Genomic DNA, 20,481 nt, shown 5'->3' with positions numbered 1-20,481 from the left:
GTAGACATGCATACAATAATATGTGCCTTATACTTTGAAATGTACCAGACTTTAACCAGCCATAAAACAGCGTGCTGAAAAGGTATGTATAGTAAAGCCTCCTTCGTTGATGATACCCGTAGTTTGCATGAAAACATCTGCACTAGAACCTGCATGACGAGTTAATTGGCCTGCTGGTTGAATATACCACCAACATGCTGGTAATACAATGAACTTCGTCGGTGCTGGGGTCAAGTCTGGAAATATAAAGTTGGGATGATTTAATTGTGAAATCTTGTGCTGCTGAATTCAGTGCAGGCTAGAATGTAACAGGATTAAAGGGCAGCTGTAGACGTAAGGGCAGCCCACATTGTCACTGCATCTTATGCGTCCTAGTGCACATATCTACATACCGTGCATGTTTTGCTAGTAAACAATGTAACCACAGATTTGCGAAGCTCCAAGAATGCTACGCTGATGCTGTCTGAGTAGCTGCTTGTCGCTGAATATTGTGAAAGCCTTTTGATGGAACGAAAACTGCTTGGTGAATACTTATGCAGAGTGAGTTTGGTCAGGAGAGCAGGTGATATGTACGCCCTCGCAATTTAATCATACAAGCACAGACTGTATGATACTCATACAAATTGAAAAATATAAGGGAAGGAATTGAACTAAAGACTGCGGTTCGACAGTCCAAACTTCTGCTACATGTGCTTTGGGCTGTGTGTGCTAGCCCGCTTGCAATCTGATCGCCCGAGCCAGGAAAATGGTGCACACCCATATGAGCACTACTCCCAGTACTCTTTAACATGTACACAGAAGTGCAGGTGCTTGGGATAAACCTTGGCGGCCGCAATGCACCTCAAACAATGGCATGTTATCCAGAATAGCAGGTTGGGTTTGTTGGTTTTCCATCCTTAGGTAACAGCGCAAAATGTGGACGGGAGCACAAGCCGAGAAGACGAGACGTTATGTCGTCTTCTCGTCTGGTGCTCCCATCCACGTTTTGCGCTGTTACTTCAGAATGTGACATGCCTGCCCAATATCTACATAATTGTCACACGAACCACTTTGTGTGTATTTACGACTACTTGCACAACACCGTTGCCACCCAATGATGACGAGCAGCTGAACAGCAGTTTTTCACGTGCACTCCGCTGCCATTAATCACAAATGCTATCACTCTACGACTTCCCATACCACCCCACCCAACCTTTGTGTGTAATGACCCAACCTTTGGTGCATTTGCATGTTCTCGGGATACTGAAGAAATCCATGGTACCAATTAGTAGATTCAAGCAACTTAATCTGACATACATCTGGTGAGAATATTAGAACTATATTCATGTATACACAGATAGATCTGTATCATCACAAGTGTCACCTACAACTGTGGTGATGCCGCTCAGAACATGACATTTTTTTTTTTAGGGCATAATTCTCCACAAACCGCTGCTGAGCTTGTGGCCCCTTGGTAAGAGGCCTTCCACATCTGTGGGAAACCACTTCAGAAGTGGTGTTCATTCGCAGTTTCAAAGCCTGCATTACAAATTTTTGGAAGTTTTCAACACCACACCCTTACCAGCCTTTGGCACTACATATCACTGAGTTCCTTATATCTACTTGTGCTCAAGGCCACAAGGTAGTGCTTTAGTGGATCCATACCCACTTGCCAATTATATGCCATTATGCATGTTTTCTCCATAGACTGCATCTAAATGTGGTTTCACACACAAATATTTATACTTAATTGGACAGGCGAACTGCCCAGAATGTTCCACATGTGACATTACGGAGACTGTGGAGCGTGTACTAGTGGTGTGTCCCAGTATATGCGTGCAAAACAATAACTCGAGTTACTTCTTTGAAGTGTTTTGGCAACAGGCCTCTCTCAGAGGACTTATTGGCCGGTTGGCCAGAAATGGAAAGCTCTACAGGCAATGCAGGCTTTCTGCTGCTTCTTGCATGACACAGGACTTGACTCGTGACTGTGGTGCAAGTTATTATTCCTGTATATATTTTAATCAAGTCACGACCCTCTTTGTTCTTCTCTTTCTCTTTCCCTGCACAGAGTAGCAGGTCAGATATTAAACTTTTAAGCCCATCTATCCGCCTTTCCAATCGATAACACTTGCGTGAATGCATTTCTCCTGGATGGTTGATTTGGTAATCACACCATCGTAATGCAAGGACATGAGGCATATGAGCTTTTGAGGTGAACCATTTTTACCCTAATTAAATTAATTAAATTAAATTGGTTCACAGGAAGGGAAAGGCGCAGTAACTGTCACACTTGCTCTGTGGACACCCGAACCGCGCCGTAAGGGAAGGGAGGAAGGTGGGAATGAAAGTGGAAAGAGAGAAAGAGGAGCCGTAGTGGAGGGCTACGGAGTAATTTCGACCACCTGGGGATCTTTAACGTGCGCTGACATCGCACAGCACACGACGCCTCTTCGTTTCGCCTCCATCGAAATAGAAATGTCATTTAAATGATGTGAAGGATTCTGAGCCCTGCTCAACATGATCCTCCTCTTCATCAGATTCTATGGGACTAGATGAGTGCTGTGGAAAGAATGTGATCAAAGTGGAACCAAGGGGCCTGTTCTGGGTGGTACGATATGCTGGTAGGGGCACCTGTTGTACTGTCCTCACGGTATCGTTCAAAATTTTAAAAATCCAAAATGCGCATATTACTGCTATGAGCGCAGTCTGGCAGGAAACAATCAAATAGAACTGGTGGCTTCTGCGAGTCAAGTAGTACGAACACATCAACCCAATCGGTGTGCCAAAACTTGTGAAAGCGAACGTTACTTCCACTCGGAGAAGCCGTGCTGCAATCTCGCGACGCACACGGTTGGCTTAGCGAGCACTCAAACCCGCACAACACGCCTAAAACCAGAACCTAACGTTGTCAGGAAAAAGAGGCGAAGTCTGAGCACTGTAGACGTTGTAGGAAGTATGCTTCCTCTTTTTTTTTTTTTTTTCAGAAAGGTTACGAAAGAGGCGTCGGGAAGGTGGGGGAGCAAAGCTGCGACAACGCGCTAGGTGAAGGAGCCACCCGAGTACATTATACCAACCTTTTTTTTTTTTTCTGTTTCCGGCTTTCCGTGTAGTGCCATAGTTCAGGTCATCCAGCCGAAATAAAGGAAGCGAAGCTCGACACGCTATTCTCAACGATGCACCGCGGAGGCGAGCAATATACGAGTACGCGCCGCGGCGTCCGCTCCTGAAACACTCCAGCCACCACTCGGATTGAACACACTTGTCGATTTCTTTGACCGAAACCGTATTTACATCGTATCTATAATGACGCCAAGAATAAAAAAAAAATTTACAGCAGCGGTCGCACAACCAAGTTGTACCGGTGGTATGAAACTGCTCAAGACGTTCTGCTCCATCACGAATGTTCACAAAAAAAAAAAAAAAAAGAAAAAAAAAAAAAAACAAGATTGAAACCATTGTCATTTGGAGTACACGGCGGAGCGAGGTTAGTCGTCGTTACCAAAAAACAACTTGAGCCTCGCCTCTCGCTCTGTTCCAGAGCGCAGCGAGAAGCAGACACCACCCGTCCTCCTCCGCCGCCGCCGACCGCGCGTCACGTGACAGGATTGCCCTGGTACAGATTGAAGAAATGCGTTTGCGTGAGCGAATAATTGATACACTATTTTTTTATCTGCTAACTTTAACAGGAACCTATTATTTTATGGGAAATAATGATTATATCTGAGTTTCTAAACGGCTAAATATGACGTAGGCGAGTACTTCTAATTCCGGCCTACAGGGTCGCATGGTCGCTTCAGGAACGCAAAAATGCTGTGCTTTCAGAATGGTATTATTAAATGCAGAAGCAATATTTCGACGAGATATTTTGGAATCGGCATGCCTAATGTTTACTGAAGCAAGGAAAATTGCAACTGGGCAGCTACATTTTCGTTTCACGACCCCTTTAAGCAAGATTTCCCTTTAGGTAATACATAGAAAGTCGCTTGGTACCAAATCAGGTGAACAATGGTGTATGCTCTACCACAGTGTTGTTTCTTGCTGGTCAGAAACTGTTTGACAGATAGGGCCGTGTGAGCGGGTGCATTGTCCTGCGTGCAACAGGCATCCGTCACTCCTCAACTGTGGCCTTTTTCTACCTAATTTTTTCACGAACTCTTTTTAGTACTTAAATGTAGTAATTATTAGTCTGATTACTGAAAACCCGCTCAATCATTACCATTCCATTTCAAGCTACACAGTTTCGTTTATTTTTTTGTGTCACACCTCGTAAGTCTGCCACTGGAAGCAAAAGAAGTCCTTGTGCATAGTCCTCACCGCATCAGTTGATGAGCGTGGATTATTTTTGTGTGTGTGTGTGTGTGTGTGTGTGTGTGTGTGTGTGTGTGTGTGTGTGTGTGTGTGTGTGTGTGTGTGTGTGTGTGTGTGTGTGTGTGTGTGTGTGTGTGTGTGTGTGTGTGTGTGTGTGTGTGTGTGTGTGTGTGTGTGTGTGTGTGTGTGTGTGTGTGTGTGTGTGTGTGTGTGTGTGTGTGTGTGTGTGTGTGTGTGTGTGTGGAGAAGATCATGAGGAGCGCAGATCGGGTTATTCTATTCGTACTTCCGAGTTCGCGATAAGCTTATGAGTCGATTACAAATAGTTTGATCTCTAGTGCTGTTATCTGTGGATTCATTAGCTGCATATTTTTCTCCGCGATAGGTAGAAACTGTTATCAGTGATAACAGTGGGGACAGTGTACTACGTGCGACTGGTGGAATAGTGGATTTGTAATCAAACTGCCATAATAGCATAACTTTTTGTATACTCGCGCTCTTAGCACATAGATACAATAGTGCGGTTATGTAGCCCTTCATAAAAAAAATATTTAAAAAAAGCAGTGTGTATGTTCAAGCGAAAAAGCGCTCACATGTGAGCAATTACGACTCTACGAGTGCCCCGAGACGAGATTACGATCAGGTTATAGGCGCTCGACAGCGAGCGTGCAGTTCCTCACCGATATTCCGCCAGCTGTCGTGACTGACCTCTGCGGTTACTGCTGCGACCGCCGTGGGGCCATGCTTAGTCGCGACTGAAGCCCTTGAATCTCATGAGGCTAATTGGACATCTGCCATACGCAAAATGGGCCATAGTCGATTCGGTAAGCCTTATCATAATGTGCGCCTGTGTGATATGTGCCCTTAATTGTCATTTCGCACCATGCTGTTTTCACTTCAGTATGACCGGCCTACACCCCCCCCCCTCCCCCATAAAAAAAAGAAAATCAGATGAGTATATAATACGAAATTCGTTGCTCTGACGTCAATATCTTTTGCTTTTGTTTTGTTTTGTAAAAAAAAAAAGCTGCTTCGGAGTAATACTGCCGTACCACATAGATGAGTCAATTCGGGACCACGCAGCCTGCCGGGTGTCCAGTCTCAACGTTCAAGAGCGCCGTGATTACGTATTGCCTGTGCATCGATCTCAATCGCAGATGATCAGAACTCTGTATTGACTGCGTCTCTTTGCTAATTCGTATGGTCTAATTACACCTCTGTGCGCGTGCGCGCAAGGTGATTTGCAGGTGAGCTTTTCGATTTCACTCAGGCCGCCTTCTTAATAATAATAATTGGTTCACAGGAAGGGAAAGGCGCAGTATCTGTCACACTTGCTCTGTGGACACCTGAACCGCGCCCCGATGGAAGGGAGGAAGGTGGGAGTGAAAGTGGAAGGAGAGAAAGAGGAGCCGTAATGGAGGGCTACGGAGTAATTTCGACCACCTGGAGATCTTTACCGTGCGCTGACATCGCATACCCGCTTTTCTCTCTACTGAGTATTCCTGTTTTTCGCCCGGCGGCTGCGTTTCGATGGAGGCGAAACGAAGAGGCGTCCGTGTGCTGTGCGATGTCAGCGCACGTTAAAGATCCCCAGGTGCGAAGCCCTCCACTACGGCTCTTCTTTCTCTCTTTCACTTTCACTCTCACCTTCCTCCCTTCCCTTACGGCGCGGTTGAGGTGTCCCCAGAAAACAAGTGACACAGTTACCGCGCCTTTCCCTTCATTTAAATCAATATCTGAAACACCGATGCTAACCGTATACGCAACCGTTTCTACGGAAATAGTTTTCACCACCACCTATTTGCCCATGACGTCACCGTCGTCGTGGCTGAGTGCTCGTTATTCCAGTGAACAAAGGCATCCGGTCGTTCTTTGGCGTCTCTTCGCGAGATGGGGACTCGAGGAAGAGGAGAGAGATAAACACGTTTCCACCTTGGAGGGAACACCGGCCCAGATTAGACTGAGAGAGGAAGAAATGCACGCGACTGCTGCACTGGTCAGCTGAGCTTTACTGAAGAGTATAAGTATGGTATAAGCCTCCCACGGCAGAGCATGCTCAGCGAAGCCATCATGATTTTCGCGCTGCTGTTTGCCTCTGTCAGGAAAGTTGCCAAGCAGATGTCACCGGCTAAACTCCGTCATCAGTTTTTGGAGCATTTTAGTGCATTTCGAACGGGTTAATGAGATGCAGCGCAGCTTGGTAGTCAAACTTTAGAGCTATACGGAAACCTCTGCGGTTATATAGCCTAGAGAGAAGGGGTTCGCTAAAGTGTTCCTCGGCGGATTTTAGTTTATTGGGCTCCCGCGTATAGGGGCATTACCGCGCATTATTTTATTCGTAAATCTCCTGGCTTTATTTCTTAAAATCGTGAATATCTCGTGATGCCCGCTGTTTGACGATGGTGTCCGCTTTTTCTTAGTTGTGCTTCCGAAAAAAAAAAAAAAAATAAGGTGGTGATGGCGTAGTGATACGGCCGCGATCTCCTGCGCTTGTGATGTTGGTTCTATCTTTACGATGCTATTTTGTTCGTGTTCCGTCAAGCGTTGTGCTATCATCGCTGTTTGATTTGTTTTTGTGACCGTACGTCAGCATTTTGATCAGACTCCCCTACGGAGTCTCTCATATAGCCCGAATCGCTTTGCGACGCTAGAACCCAACAAACCAAACTAAACGAAACCAGTTAAAGTACGCTGCTCTGCTGTGTTTCCGGTGTGTTCTTCGTGTTTTAACTTGTTGTTTAGGCGCTTTGTGTTTCGCTGTGTTTTCTTGCCGATGTGTTCTCTGCGGTGGAAGTATTATTTTCCAAGATCCCTGCTGCGTACTGGTTGGCGCATCGCCTAAGCGCTCGAGCCATTTTCCCTTGTGCGTTCCCTTCTCACGAGACCTCCACGCTTCTGACGCTCTACGTGTGTGCGCAATCTACGCGTTAGGAATGCTGGTTACAAGAGGAGGTCCCGATAAGGCGCGCTCTTGGCTTTTCACAATCCCAGCACCTCCGGGGTACTCTTGCCGTTTGTGTAATGAAGCTGCGTATGCGTTTCTTCGTGGCATCCCGATAGGAAACACTCGTGGGGCCATTTACTCTGCCCGCATTTTTGTCGCTGTTCGGCTGAGAGAGCAATCCGGACATGGTGTAAGAGCTAGCTGCTCAGACAAGATGCATTTCCAAACGTCTATGCGCTCAAGCCCGTATCGTGAGTTAGGACATTTCGGTTGGGGGGAGGTAAATGCTTCGGAGTCGCTCTGCTGTTTCAATTTGCGTTTTTATGTGGAGTAAGACGAAAAACGTTCGTCTTAGATTAGTTGACGACTTAGGTTCTTTTTGCGTGTGTTTGCAGTATTGTGCCCGAATGCACTTAAGCATACGGAGAAAACAGTGTGAGTAAAACCCTGCCATTTATGTATTTAAAAAAAAAATGGCTAAACGATCTGCGTGAGCCGATGGAGACGCTCCCTGCGCGCTTTCAGTTCAGCCTTCGCACACCATCTTCGTCCTGGACGGCAGTTCCGAAAGGTCCGCCTGTCACGTGACCCTCGTCTGCGCGTCTGTGGCGCGAACACACCCTCCGTCTTGGAGCGCCGCCGATTGATCTCTTGGTCGAGCACAAATTCTTCGCACCATCCACATCGCTCTGTGGCGCGGCAATTTCAGCGGCTCAGCGCGCGCTGTCTGGTTTGCTTAATTGCTCGGCAGATTTTAGCTGAGCTCTCACTTGAGCACTTTCGATAGGGAGGCGGCGGACAGAACACGTTAGAGAAGGCACTTTGTGACTACTTTCGTTTTGTGAAAGGGGAAAGAATTGACTGCTCTTTATGTTCTACCCACTGCTCCACTGAACTCCAATCTATTCCGTCTTAATCTAAACTAATCAAGTAAATTCCTCCTTTATCCTACTTACCCATCTTATACGCTTAAAAGAGGGCGGTAATTGAGCAGTGCTAAACGAGCGTCTCGGTAGAGTTTAGGTCAGCAGCTAGCTTCGGGAAGCATGTTCTGTAAGGGTTAGCGTCTGTATCGTTAGATGTGTCTCGGTATAGGAAAACGTTGTTATTAAGCACAAAAACGTTACGGGAGGGATCGTTGAAATCAACCGGAAAGTCGAGGTGATTGCAATTCCCGTTTTAACCTTGCTGTCGTTTAGGCTGGAAACCTGTAGCGATGCTGAAAGAGAAGTACACCGAAAAATTGTCTCGTAGCATTATCGCTGGATAGAAGCGTAACGCAGGATTCAACGTTACAAGAGCCCCGAAAAAAAAAAATGAAAGAAAGAAAAGACTGCGAATGCGAATAGAAATTGTAATCGAATTTATAACCTCACGCCCAGGAGGAGAAATAAATTTATTTGGTATCCGGCAGGGTTTCACGCGACCGGGCAGTTATTTTCATGAGCGAAGGCGTGGGAAAGGGCTTCCCTGTACGACAGGCATTACTTGCTGTTTTTTTCTCCTGCCTTCGCTCGTACCGAGTGGCGTTGGTGATCACCGCTGTGTTCGTGGCTCAGCGACACATTGCGGTGCGGAGATAACTTCCCTTCTAGACTACGCATTTATTTACATATTTTACAATTTATATTTACATGAACGTCGTCAGATGCGATTAAAACATCAAACGGGCTGAACTACAGGTGGGTGAACGATCGGAGGTCAGGGGCTAGTGTAGTCGACACAGTCGTCAAAAACAAAACAACGGAACAGATTTATTGTCCCTTCGTTTACAACACTCGCTCGCACGGCGTACAGAACACACACTGCCCGAAAAGGGTCCGTTTCGGTGGCGGCACGGTCCACTCGGTCCCTCTCCGCACACCCTCTCCCACCAGATGTCCGGGGTCGGAATGGCCGAGTAGCTACTTCGCAGAGCGGAGCAGAGCACCCCCCGTCGAGTCCGAGGCGAAACCCCAGAGAGGGTCTGCGCGCATTCCGTCCGTGGGCCGAAAGTGCATGGCGTCTCTTTCGACAACACTAGCAAAATCAGGCCTTGACTTTCTGCTACTCTTTAGGCCGGAGTCCCTTGAGACCTCCGTCAGCCTCCCTCCTCGGACAGTGAACGATCGGAGGTCAGAGGCTAGCAGAATCAGGCCTTGGCCTTCTGCTACACTTTAGGCTGGATGCCCTAGAGACCTCCGTCAGCCTAGCCTCCCTCCTCGGACAACCCGTCAGCCCTCGACTCTCGTCCGAACCTAACTCTCCTCCGAGCCCAACTGTCCTCTCAGCCTAACTCTCTGAACCACCCGCTTTTTTCGCGCTTCCAAAAACCAGTCTGGTCCATAAACCAATCATCGACAGGTAAGTATGTGGCCAATAGCATGCAATGCTTTAAAAGGGGCTGACCAATCGCTGTGCCACATATGCCCCTCTCCTACGCATGTTACAGCATAACAAACACAAAAAACATGCACAAAGCAGCCCAAACATTTCGATGCTGCCTCGTGCAGACAGAAGAGAAAATAGAGAAGAAAGAAAAGGAAGAGGGGAAGAAAGACGAGATGCTATGCGTGCGCTTCCCTTGGGACCGGTTTTTCCCGGCACGAGCGGGGAGAAGAAAGGGGTAAAGGGGCGGCGCGTCGGTAGCCGCGGGAAAAGCACTCCCTTCAAATGTAGCTGGCGCGGTCCCCGCAAAACCCAATTATAATTATATGTAGCACTGCAACGAACGCCGATAGAGGCAAATGATAGGAGATAAAGGGTAAGCTTTCGCCATTCTCCTCTTAAGAGACATCTAAAAGACCCTCTAATTTTTGCCAAAAGTAACCTGGCTGCTGCGGGAGCAGGCGCGCAGCCGTGTGGCGGCGTTGCACTCGCTGGCGCTTGTCGGTGCTCGTCAGCTCCGAGGGTAGAGCAGCTGACATCTCGCACCCTCACTATCGCTATTTGGATGATAGAAACTACTTCGCGCGTATGATGTACGGGCCGCGTTTTCTCGTGTGCGAAGCCCGGATGTGCCCAGCGATATAGAAACGATGCTATTTGCACTTCTGAAGCAGATATAATTCGCGTTTTTCGCTATATAATTATAAGTGCTGGCTTTCTGTAATCCGCTGCTTTAACTCACCTGCACAATTGCACTGTTCTTTGGTGCGCCTGTAAATTTAAGAATGATAACGCACATCGAAATTCCAATATACTTTCTCCGAGGTGCCTTGCGTACTTCCACTTTACGCGCCGTGGTTCTGGCACAAATATATGGAAAAGCTTGTGAACCCTTTCAAGCCCACTTATCTTTTTTTTTTTTAGGTTTGCAAAACTTGAGGGTGGGCTGCGTATAAATAAATGCAATGACTGGTTCTAATAAATTATTACATTTGCTTGTGGTTAAGTTTTGGTTTAAGTAATGAACTAAAATGAAGCCTTCCTCAGCCGAGAATAGCGAATAGCGCCATCGCTCAGCAGAACGGGGCTTCAAACACTTGAAAGCGCAGCCTAGTTTTCATTATTCAAGAGGCGAGAGTGAGTGCGACGTTGCGTCAGCTGCTGCACCTGACAAGCACCGGCAGGCGCCAGCGAACGCAACGCCGCCACACGGCCGCGCGCCTGCTCCGGCAACCTTCGGAGCAGCCTGGTTACTTTTGGCAAAGACGGGGTACGTGTACGGATTTCGCGGCATCTGTTCACGTATATGATGTCGTCGCCTAGTACGACTGCGAGCTGAGCGGAAATGGGCGAATATGAACCGTCGCAAACGATCTTCGGAGCAGCCTGGTTGCTTTTGGCAAATACGGGGTACGTGTACGGATTTCGCGGCATCTGTTCACGTATATGATGTCGTCGCCTAGTAAGACTGCGAGCTGAGCGGAAATGGGCGAATATGAACCGTCGCAAACGTTGGCTGCAGCCTGCAGCATATATGCTATCATATATGTACGTTCACGCTCCGAGATTCCGAGTGCAGCACGTTTGTTCTGCGGCCTGCACAGGCCGCTCCCAGACCACATCCTGGAATTCTTCGTGCAGAAGAACAGCTGCACCTGCTCGATTTCGCTGGCGCCGGATGGGCGCTTCTTCCTTGTGGATCAGGGAGAGGTACTGAAAAGGCGCAACATTTAAAAATTACGAGGGACTTTCAGCGACTAAAGTGGTGAAAGACAAAAGCCTGAGTGCCGCATTCTGCTACGCAACTGTCACTTATTAGTAATTAATTAAACAATTAATTAGAAATCAAGTAGCTAATTAATTTGTAATTAATTACCATTGATTAGTAGTTTATCATTGATTGGCATGTGGCCATTATAAGGCACGCATTCGCGCATACTACGCATACGCTTTCGCAACATAAATGCAATCTTCTACACGTTCAGATAATGTTTAAATCACTGAGTCCCAGAGCTTTTGAACTTTCTTTTCTATTAAACATGTTTTTTTAAGTATTACTTCTTCGCAACTAAATCTTTGAGATGATACCTGCCACGGAGTGACCGCGCCATATCATTTTCCCAAGAACTTTGCTTATTATTCATTCGCCATTGTCACTCATGGGACACGCCTTGGAAATGGATATAAAAGCTTGACTCTGTGCGTACACGTGGTATACCATTGTGGTATACCATTACAAGTGCTGAGCCTACATGCGTGTGCAAGGTTGAATTATCATTTTCAAGAACGTTACATTTATGTTGCATACGTGATAGATTAATGTTGTTTAAATCTTTACCAAGACATTTCACTAACCTTTACATGTATCATTGCTATGACGTCACGCATGCACCGAATTGCGGCCGCCGCGACCGACAACGGATCCGGGCCACCGGCTTAGTAGAGACTGCTTACGTCATCGCCTGTTCAGACACCGTCTTTACATGGGTGCGACATTGGTGCTACAAGAAGTTCTGAAAGCAGGTCAAAGGAATACGCTGGGCTGAACATGACAAGTCTAGTTTAATGTTTTAAAACAAAATGTCGCTGAAGGCGCTGCCGTTCGATGAACGCGACACAAAACTATATATATACAAGGCTGTACAATAATTATGTGCGAGATATAATCGCATTGCCATCTAATGAACTTTAAGACAAACCAGGCAAAACCCTGAACTTACACGACTGCGCAGTTTGGACGTGTGTAGGTTCACAAATGAAAATAATGTAAAACAATGCACGAGATTCGATTAGAGTTGTGCATTGCCTCAAACATTGCGAAAGGTTCTCCCGTAGTACAGTGCCATGGAAGCACGTTCTTGTGTGTCCGCTGGTGGACAAAAAGCTTGCACTGTACAGGTACTGTAACGTTGTGAATGAATTTCCCAATGCGACGTGTTTGACAAGGCTGAGCATCAAGGAAATGACACAAATGCCACGCATCAAACAAGTCAGTCGGTACTGTGCAGATACGAAAAACATGCCCCAAGTAAAAAAAAAAAAAAAGTTTTTCTTTTTCCTAGACCGTACAGAGGTACAAAGCCAAATTGACGCGGCCTCAGTTCAAGTTCTTCAATAGTTTCTGAATGGAGCTTTGCTCGACTCGAATTGCTCGAAAGTGGAGCATCGTGTAGAAGAGACCTTGAAAAATGAGTCCTGTCGGACACTTTTGAGATGGTACACATGAATTGGTCATGACTTCGCCAAAATCATTATTCTACTGATCAGTCGAAACAGGCACGAATTGAAACACTGTGGTGTATTTTGATGATTAGATACGCAAAGGGACTAAAACGCACGGAAGCGATAAGGTAGTATCGTTAGCCACTTACAACACCAGCAATATACCAGCTAGTCAGTGGTACTGTTGCAGCCAATTTACACAAATCACATCTATTGGATATCCGATTCACGACTTAAGCTTGCTTGTGAGTGATCTCATAAATCTAAACTTATTATTTATGTTTGTGGTTTTTGTGAGTAAATTCACTCTATTCTAAGCGTGTATTTCATTTTTTTCACAAAAATTTCCTCGTTGTCATGAAAAAACCCGAAATACTTTTATTTTTTTCCTAGCCACTCTGGAATTTTTGCATCTCTGCGGGCCGAAATACTGACGTAATGCAGATGTCATAGTGCTGTCGCCTCTTTTCCTAACGGAATGCTCTCGCAGACAGCACTACTCCCGGGCTGCACGCCGCCGAAGCGAATTTCCCCCAGAGGCCACGGTCAGCGGATGGGCGGTCTTATCGATCCCATCAGTCGCGGCACAAGACAAGGGCACGCACAAAAGAAAGAGGGAAGAACTGTCCTTCGGCACCTTGGGAAGGAAGCGCGGCGACCTTGTTCCCCACGTATATAAAAAGCGGCTCTTCCATTCTCCGGAAGGGATGGCGGAGTCGAGGGCACGTAGGGTCACCGGAGGGGTCCGTCCAAGGTGCAAGAGCGGTTGGGTCCCGCTCTCTCAGAAGAAATAGGGGAGTGCCACTGGGTGGGGCCTTTCTTTCCTTTTTATTTATTTCTCTCCGTTGAGGGCTCCTGCATTGTGTGCGGTTCCTTGTTCATTTTCCTTGCGCCCAGTCTCGCGTGCTTTCCTGTTTGCTTCGATCGTTTTCTGAGGCGACGCGTTCTCTCTTCTCCCTCTCACGTAGCGGCAAGTGTGCGACGACCGAACCCCGCGTCAGGTACATATGGCGGAAAGACGGTGGTGGGCCACATGTGCGGGCGCAGAATTCACACGGTGCGAGATCGGCTGCCCTCTTTTTTCGTGAAATGGCTTCTCGTTTGTATAGTTTGTTTTCGTGGTCGCCACCATGCCGTGGGAGGATATTTTTGCAGGTCATGGGTGCGCAATCACGTGACTGTCTTGTGAGGTAGTGTCACATACATATCTTGTGAAGTTCTTTTTGTTTTTGGTTTTAGAGAGAGAGAGAGAGAGAGAGAGAGGCGCTAGTCGATCGAAAGGCGGGATGCGCTGGAATATGGAGCGAGCGCCGATTTTTTTCTTTCATTCTTGCTCTCACGATCTTTTTCTTCCGGTGGTTAACGGGGTGGCTAGCATGGGGAGCGACGCAGATTCGTGAGTGTGCGTAGCGCACAGGAATACTTTTTGCGTTATACGTTCTTGTAATGAAAATTTGTAAGCGTATGCGGGGCTGCAAATATATGGGTCGCCTGCAGTACCTGCGTGGAATTATTTGCACGCACGCAAGCCGACACACATACGTGCAACGCGCGCCCGCACACGTGCAGTTCGGTAGTGGCGAAGAGAAGAAAATACTGTCAAAACTGACAGCATCTTCTAAGGCCCTGTAAACGTCTGTGGAATTATACAAGATGCGGCTTATTTCACGGACGGACAATTTTCAGTCGGTATAATTGTTTCGCATAACGGGCTTAGAAAAGTGGCGATTAAGCCCAGTTAACGCGCTGCGCACGGAAGTAAGCAAATCTTTTGAGCTGCCTCCGCTGCTGCTCGGGAAAAAAAAAAAAAAAAGTAGAATGATGGCGAGACCACCCCTCATCTCCCTACACACATGCACACACAAGCGAACGCCCAGAGCAACTCCAAGCTGTTGCTCGTTTGAACCGTGCCGTCTGCGTTGGAGCATGTGAAGATTGTCGCCCGCCTCCTCTTCGGCGTTTCCCTCCGGCGTTACCATCGTCACCGAGATTCTAATAAGGCCTTTGCATCTCCTTCTCTCCCAAAAGAATCAGCCACTGAATCTGCGCTTGCATGCTTGGGTAAAGGGGCGATGACATTATGTGACTCAGATTCGCGCTCGCACCTACATTTTCTCGTATTTTATCGCCATCCGCTTGTCGTGACGTCAAGATCTCGGTGGTGACGGTTCGACCCCCCCATTGGCCGTGCGCCGTCACGTGTTTGCGCGCACTTTTTCTTGCTTGTTGTGGTCGGTACAAAATAACGTGCGCGCGGCGCATATCGTCGTGTTTTGCTACGGCTCGCGCCTGTTTCGCGCTATTATTTCTTTTTTGTTGTTGCTTCGTTCGAAATCTCATCCTTTTGCGCTTTCGGGTGCAGCACACGTGGGCATGATGACAAACGGTTATTTATAATACCACCCGTGAATTGAGATGCGGCGCGATGGGGCACCGACGCGCGCGCCCCACGTGGCGGGAAGGAGATTTTTGTAGTGGCCCGTGCGCCTGGCTGTAAAGGCACCCTAAGCTAAAGTGAGCTACCTACGCCGCTCTAGATAGCTCTAGGGTAGAGTGCCTCTATGCCTTGCGAAAGGCATCGAGGCAGCCTACTCTAGGGCGCCCTACGACGCCGCTCTGTGTGCCAGCGCCCTCCGTGGAGACCTTGGCCAAAGCTCCGCGCAGCGTGGCCGCGTCATCTGCCTGCATTCAAGCGCGTGTTTGCGTGTGCGCGCGCTTTCGTTACTCTCCTCCTGCCGCATTGTGGCCGCCGTCGCGTTCCAATAAAGAGGGCAAAAAAAGAAAGAAAGAAAAGCTACAGTGGTTAAATTACAGCGCGCTTTTTCGTACGACGTGTAGTAAACGGTGAAGGAGTGCACGCTGTCGGGTGCTCGTCACCTAACGCGGGCTGTAGCATTCCCGTCTGCCAATCAGCCTGCTCGCATTTGGCTCTATTACTCACAAAGACCGCATCTATGAGTTTCTACCACTAGAATATTGGAGAACGTACCATATTTCAGGGGCCCTTTAATGTCACATGGTTATTGGCTCTCTCATTGTGTCTTGTGGTCGTGTGAGGGCGTCTCGGGTTGGAGCCTTAGCCTTTCATTCGTGTCTTTTGGTCGGGGTGCAGGGACGGGGCCGAGGAACGGCATGGTCGTGTCGTGTGCGGAAGGCTGGGGAACAGCCAGACGCGCTACATGGAGCCCGCCGTCGATGATGCAAGCAGACCTAGGGCGCCGAAGCTTCGGGCCAGCTAGGATGACGACTGATCATGATGTACCCAGCTAGATAGGTGGATTTATTGAAAGGAAAGAGAGGTTGACCGGACTGATTAAATTCTGACCTGCTACTCTGCACTGGGGAAGAGAAGAAAGTAGATCATGATGGGTTACCTACCCAGCGCCTCCAACCAAATATTACGGGGCGGCAAGCTGATGAAAAATATAAAGAGAAGAGAACAGAGAGATGATGTTTGACCACCATGAGATGATTTTTCATGAATCCCAACCCGCGTCATAGCCCGCTTCCTTATAGAGTCCGCGGGATCCGGTACTCGGTATGATAAGGGCTGCCCACCACTGTCTACGCTCAATGGACATGGTGGCTTCAACGACGGCTGGAGCATGGTTCCAAGGTTGAAGTTAGGTATCGTCTATTCTAGGGTGTAGATAATCTGATTCCATACTATTGATGCCAAACTCATTGGATCATACATGGATATTCAGGTACCTCAAGGCGCTCCAACAGTTATTGCACGTGGGGCCATGGTTACATGTGAGAAATTGTGAAAGAGGAGATTGAGCAGCGTTATTTATATTAAATAAAAAAAAAACAATTTCTCACTTTTAATATCGGATGTAATTTGTGAACCCATTCGCAGAAGGCGAGGACATGTCGCTGAGCGAGCGGCTCAAACCTCGGCAGCAGGCGGCGGACCCGGGCTCGGGCTCTGTGCTGGCCCGTAGCCGCTCTTTTGCCGGCCTCCTACATGGCGGAGGGCACCGGCGAACGCCTAGTGCCGCGTCGGGCTCGTCGGGGGGACAGCCACCGCCTGCCGACGGCAGCCTGAGCAGCAGCAGTGGCGCCAGCTCCGGATCCAGCACCCTCTCGAAGGGTATACGACGTTTGCTTTCACGGAGCTATCTTATCGCTGGCTTTCTTAAACCGAGAGTTTTCTTGAATACAGAATTTCGGGGAATATCGAATTTTTTGTAATTGGGAGCGTTGAGTTCTGTAAAGTCCAGACTAATATTGTTATTATTATTATTATTATTTGTTAGTTTTGTTTATTTGGAATTTTGTTGTTTAATTTTTTAATCCAGCTTTTCATTAAATCCTGATTTTTATCGGGACTTTTGCGAACCTGAGAATATATATTGGCTTATATTGACACAGGTTGTTACATTATCACCAATCACTTTATGCTCTTCTACATTGCTGGGTATCGATTGCAAAATCGATACACAGCAATGTAATTGCAAATTATATATATATTGTTATGTTAAAACAGCACTAGAAACACGGATAGAAAGACACACACATTTTCTATCTATTTTTCTTTCTATCTGTCCGTGTTTCTAGCACTGTTTTAACATAATGTCCAACCAACTTGCCCAACAAGCCACTTTGCTTGTATATATATATTGGCTAGAGCCTTAGCACAGTCCTAGTGCATGGTCTCTACCATCTCCACTTTGCAACTTGTCGTATTGTTCGTTATTCTTAATGCGGGCCTGCATTTAACGTCCCGCTTCTGCTTAAGAATGCCCAAGGGTCATTTGCAAAAACCTGAACATTAAATGATATATGCAAAGTAAAAGCATTATGAGCAATTAACATTTACTATTCAAATGGTCTCAGATGCTTTCCATTGGCATAAGTTTCACATGCCGACACGAAATTTTTGACTTAATAGGTTGGGTATTAAAAAAAATGTTTGTGTTCTTTGGTGTTTGCTATGCGCTGAAGCAACAAAAGGTAGTGCATTCCTGTATGTGCAGAAGGTGCCACTGTTATAAGTTTGCTTGAGGGTGGCTGAAACAAATACAGGTGAACTCAGACAGAAGAGCAGACCAAGGTCACAAGTGGCACAAAAAGAATGGTAGCTACCAGCTATTAAAAATCACCACATAAATGCTTCTTTTGCCATCAGTATAGGTCACCGCCAACCAATGCCTTTACATAAAATTTTAGCCAACTCTTTTTTTGCAAAGTTACCGGAATCTCATATGTGATGAAGGAGGGCTCCCATCAGAGTGTGACTGATGACTTGATCATGCTCGCCATTGTGATGCGCCATTAATTCTTAAGGCTGCATATTTATGGATGATGCTTTTGGTTGGCATCAAGTCATTTTTCAACATTCCTTTCCCCCATTTTGTAGCCTTTATCAATTTGCTAGGACATATTTTGTAGCATGATAGCTTTGCAGCTCTTTACAGAGGCAAAATACTGAAGAAGCCCTTGCATTAGTCAGTAATGCTAGGGTGAAGAAATAATAAAAAAAGTAGCTTGAATGGTGTGGGGATAAAATGCAGAAGGTCGGAGATAAGTTGAAGTCACCGAGCATCATGTTGCTGAGTAAGAATAACCTCTTTAATCAGGAGTTCAATTGGTAACACACGAGTGAGAACCATCCACTATTCTGAGCAAGAGCTTATATGGCACATGAATAAATTCCACACTACACGTGCACTAGTTTTTGGCCATTGCAACTGTGGACCAGCTAGGTCAGACTACCTGCAAGTATTTATATGGTGGCTTTACCTGCATTGTCTTTTTTGGTAGCCAGTGTCGATGTGTCAGGCAGTTGTAATGATTTTAAGAGCAAACCTGGAGGAAAACCCACTGCATGTCATCGAGGTTGAGTTTCACTTTTGTTTGCCCCTGAAAGCTTGGGTGATGTACCCCACAATACACTTCAAAACATTCTATAGAAGGATCGAGGGTTCATCTAACCTACACTAACCCCCAGACAATAAATTAACAACTCTACAGAACAGTGAGCATGAATTTAAGTATGAAAAACAAATTGCTGACAGTGGCCACCTACTTACCTATGATTTTCTACCATACTTATGAAAACATCAAGCTGACGTTTGACTGCTTTAGTCAGAGAAGCAATTGTCTCACTGCTGTTTGTGTTTTTCTCTGCTGCTGCCAGGTTCAGTGCTAGGCCAACACCATAGTCCGCATGCACCTCGACGCATCCTCCAAGGCATTTCCTCAACATGGTCCGGGAAACCTCCCAGGTCTCCTCGGCCAGCCAGGACTCTGCTGATCTTCAACGCCGTGGAAAGGGGCCTCAGGTCAGCACGTGTACTCTGCTTAATGGCCACTTTGACAACACTTGCGTGCATATTTTTTGCAACTATTAATGTCTTTACCACACAGCCACACAACCCTACCCACCACAGCTCCCTATTTAAACTCCAAAGCTGTCTTTTCAAATTCTTAATGCATTGCATAGAGGCTGCATAGGTTGAAATATTTTGCACTGCTTTCTGAAATTATACTGTGCTGTAGCTTGCAATAGTTTTTGCACTGTACGTACCTAGACAGAACTGACGGACTATTTTATTCCCGGTGTGTTTTTAGCCCTCCCATAATTTCTTTGGCTACTGATTTAAATGGCTTGTTTCTCTGTTTTGTGCAGGGAATGTGTCAGCTTAGCACAGGAGGATATTCTCAGCCTGAGGTCTTCTGTGGATAACCTTTCACTCTCCTCATCGCAGGTAGGCCTTGGTTGGTCAAGCATGTTTTTGCTGTCTACAGTTTCCTCCTCAGGTCGACCTTTGATTGCAGGGCTTCATATTTTCACCCTGCTGTAAAGCACCATACTTTTTGTATTGCACCTCGTCATGTGTGCAGTTTTTGTGCATCTATGCTCGTACTGTACCTTCTTCTTCCATCTCTTTCTTTCTTTCTTTCATCTACCCTGTCCTGCCCTGTGTTCTTCAGTCTCAGGGAAAACTGTACGAATGTGAGAAGGTGAGGAGAACACAGGTAGTTGTGCACATTTCAGCAGCCATGGTGATGCCGCTTCTTTGTGGAAAGGCTGCATTCCTTTACCTTGTTGGTGTTACCATTTGCTTTCCTTCAGTAATTCCTTGTTGCTGATACCTTTATATTTGTTTTATTTGATGTGATGCATTTTTGCTACTGCATTTTCCCAAGGAATGCGGGGAAGATGCACTACCTAGCCATGTGGGGTTCCACATTTTGGGGCTGTTTAATTTTCTTTACACTAATACTCTACCGCATGGTTTGCTTGCATGGTTGTAGTAGTGCTATGGCATATGTCGGAGACCTTTGTGCTTGATTTCTGCGTTTCTTTGTGCTGGCATGTCTTCATGTGTATTTGATTTGCCTATATGCCTTGCTTGCCTGTGACTGAGTTATTGCTTGTTAGCATTTATTGTTAGTAGCTTAATATTTGCCTTTGCTCTTTTTTTTTTTTTTTTCAGCAACTGAAGGCAGCTGAGAGGTACCTAAAACGAATTGAGTTCCAACTTTCCAAGGTAATATGGCGGTACTCATGTTCTCTTCTGATTCTTTTTTTCTCCAGTACCAGATGGTCTTGAATATTTAATACAACTGAAAGTTACTCACCTAATACTAGAAATTTTTGGAATACCTTGGTGTGTATGATGTAGGTTTCTACACTGGCAGAGCAA

General features: G+C 46.6%; 1 protein-coding gene across 2 annotated transcripts in view; it reads left to right on the top strand.

Annotated features, from left to right (window-relative positions):
• The window catches only part of LOC146181961 (rho family-interacting cell polarization regulator 2-like), a 132,353-nt gene that overhangs the window by 78,637 nt on the left and 33,235 nt on the right, over positions 1–20,481 (top strand). For both annotated transcript variants that reach the window (XM_084576955.1, XM_084576954.1), the window contains 4 exons: positions 16,686–16,919; positions 18,969–19,113; positions 19,461–19,539; positions 20,272–20,325. In XM_084576955.1, coding sequence (XP_084433081.1) covers positions 16,697–16,919; positions 18,969–19,113; positions 19,461–19,539; positions 20,272–20,325 — 501 coding nt within the window. In that variant the 5' untranslated portion in view covers positions 16,686–16,696. The remainder of the gene's footprint in view (positions 1–16,685; positions 16,920–18,968; positions 19,114–19,460; positions 19,540–20,271; positions 20,326–20,481) is intronic.

This window comes from Amblyomma maculatum, chromosome 8, assembly GCF_055883805.1.
Source record: "Amblyomma maculatum isolate TAMU_Amacu chromosome 8, ASM5588380v1, whole genome shotgun sequence".
In the NCBI taxonomy this organism is placed as follows: Eukaryota; Metazoa; Arthropoda; class Arachnida; order Ixodida; family Ixodidae; genus Amblyomma; species Amblyomma maculatum.
Note: the sequence above shows the minus strand (reverse complement) of the source record. Positions and strands in the feature narration are given on the sequence as shown.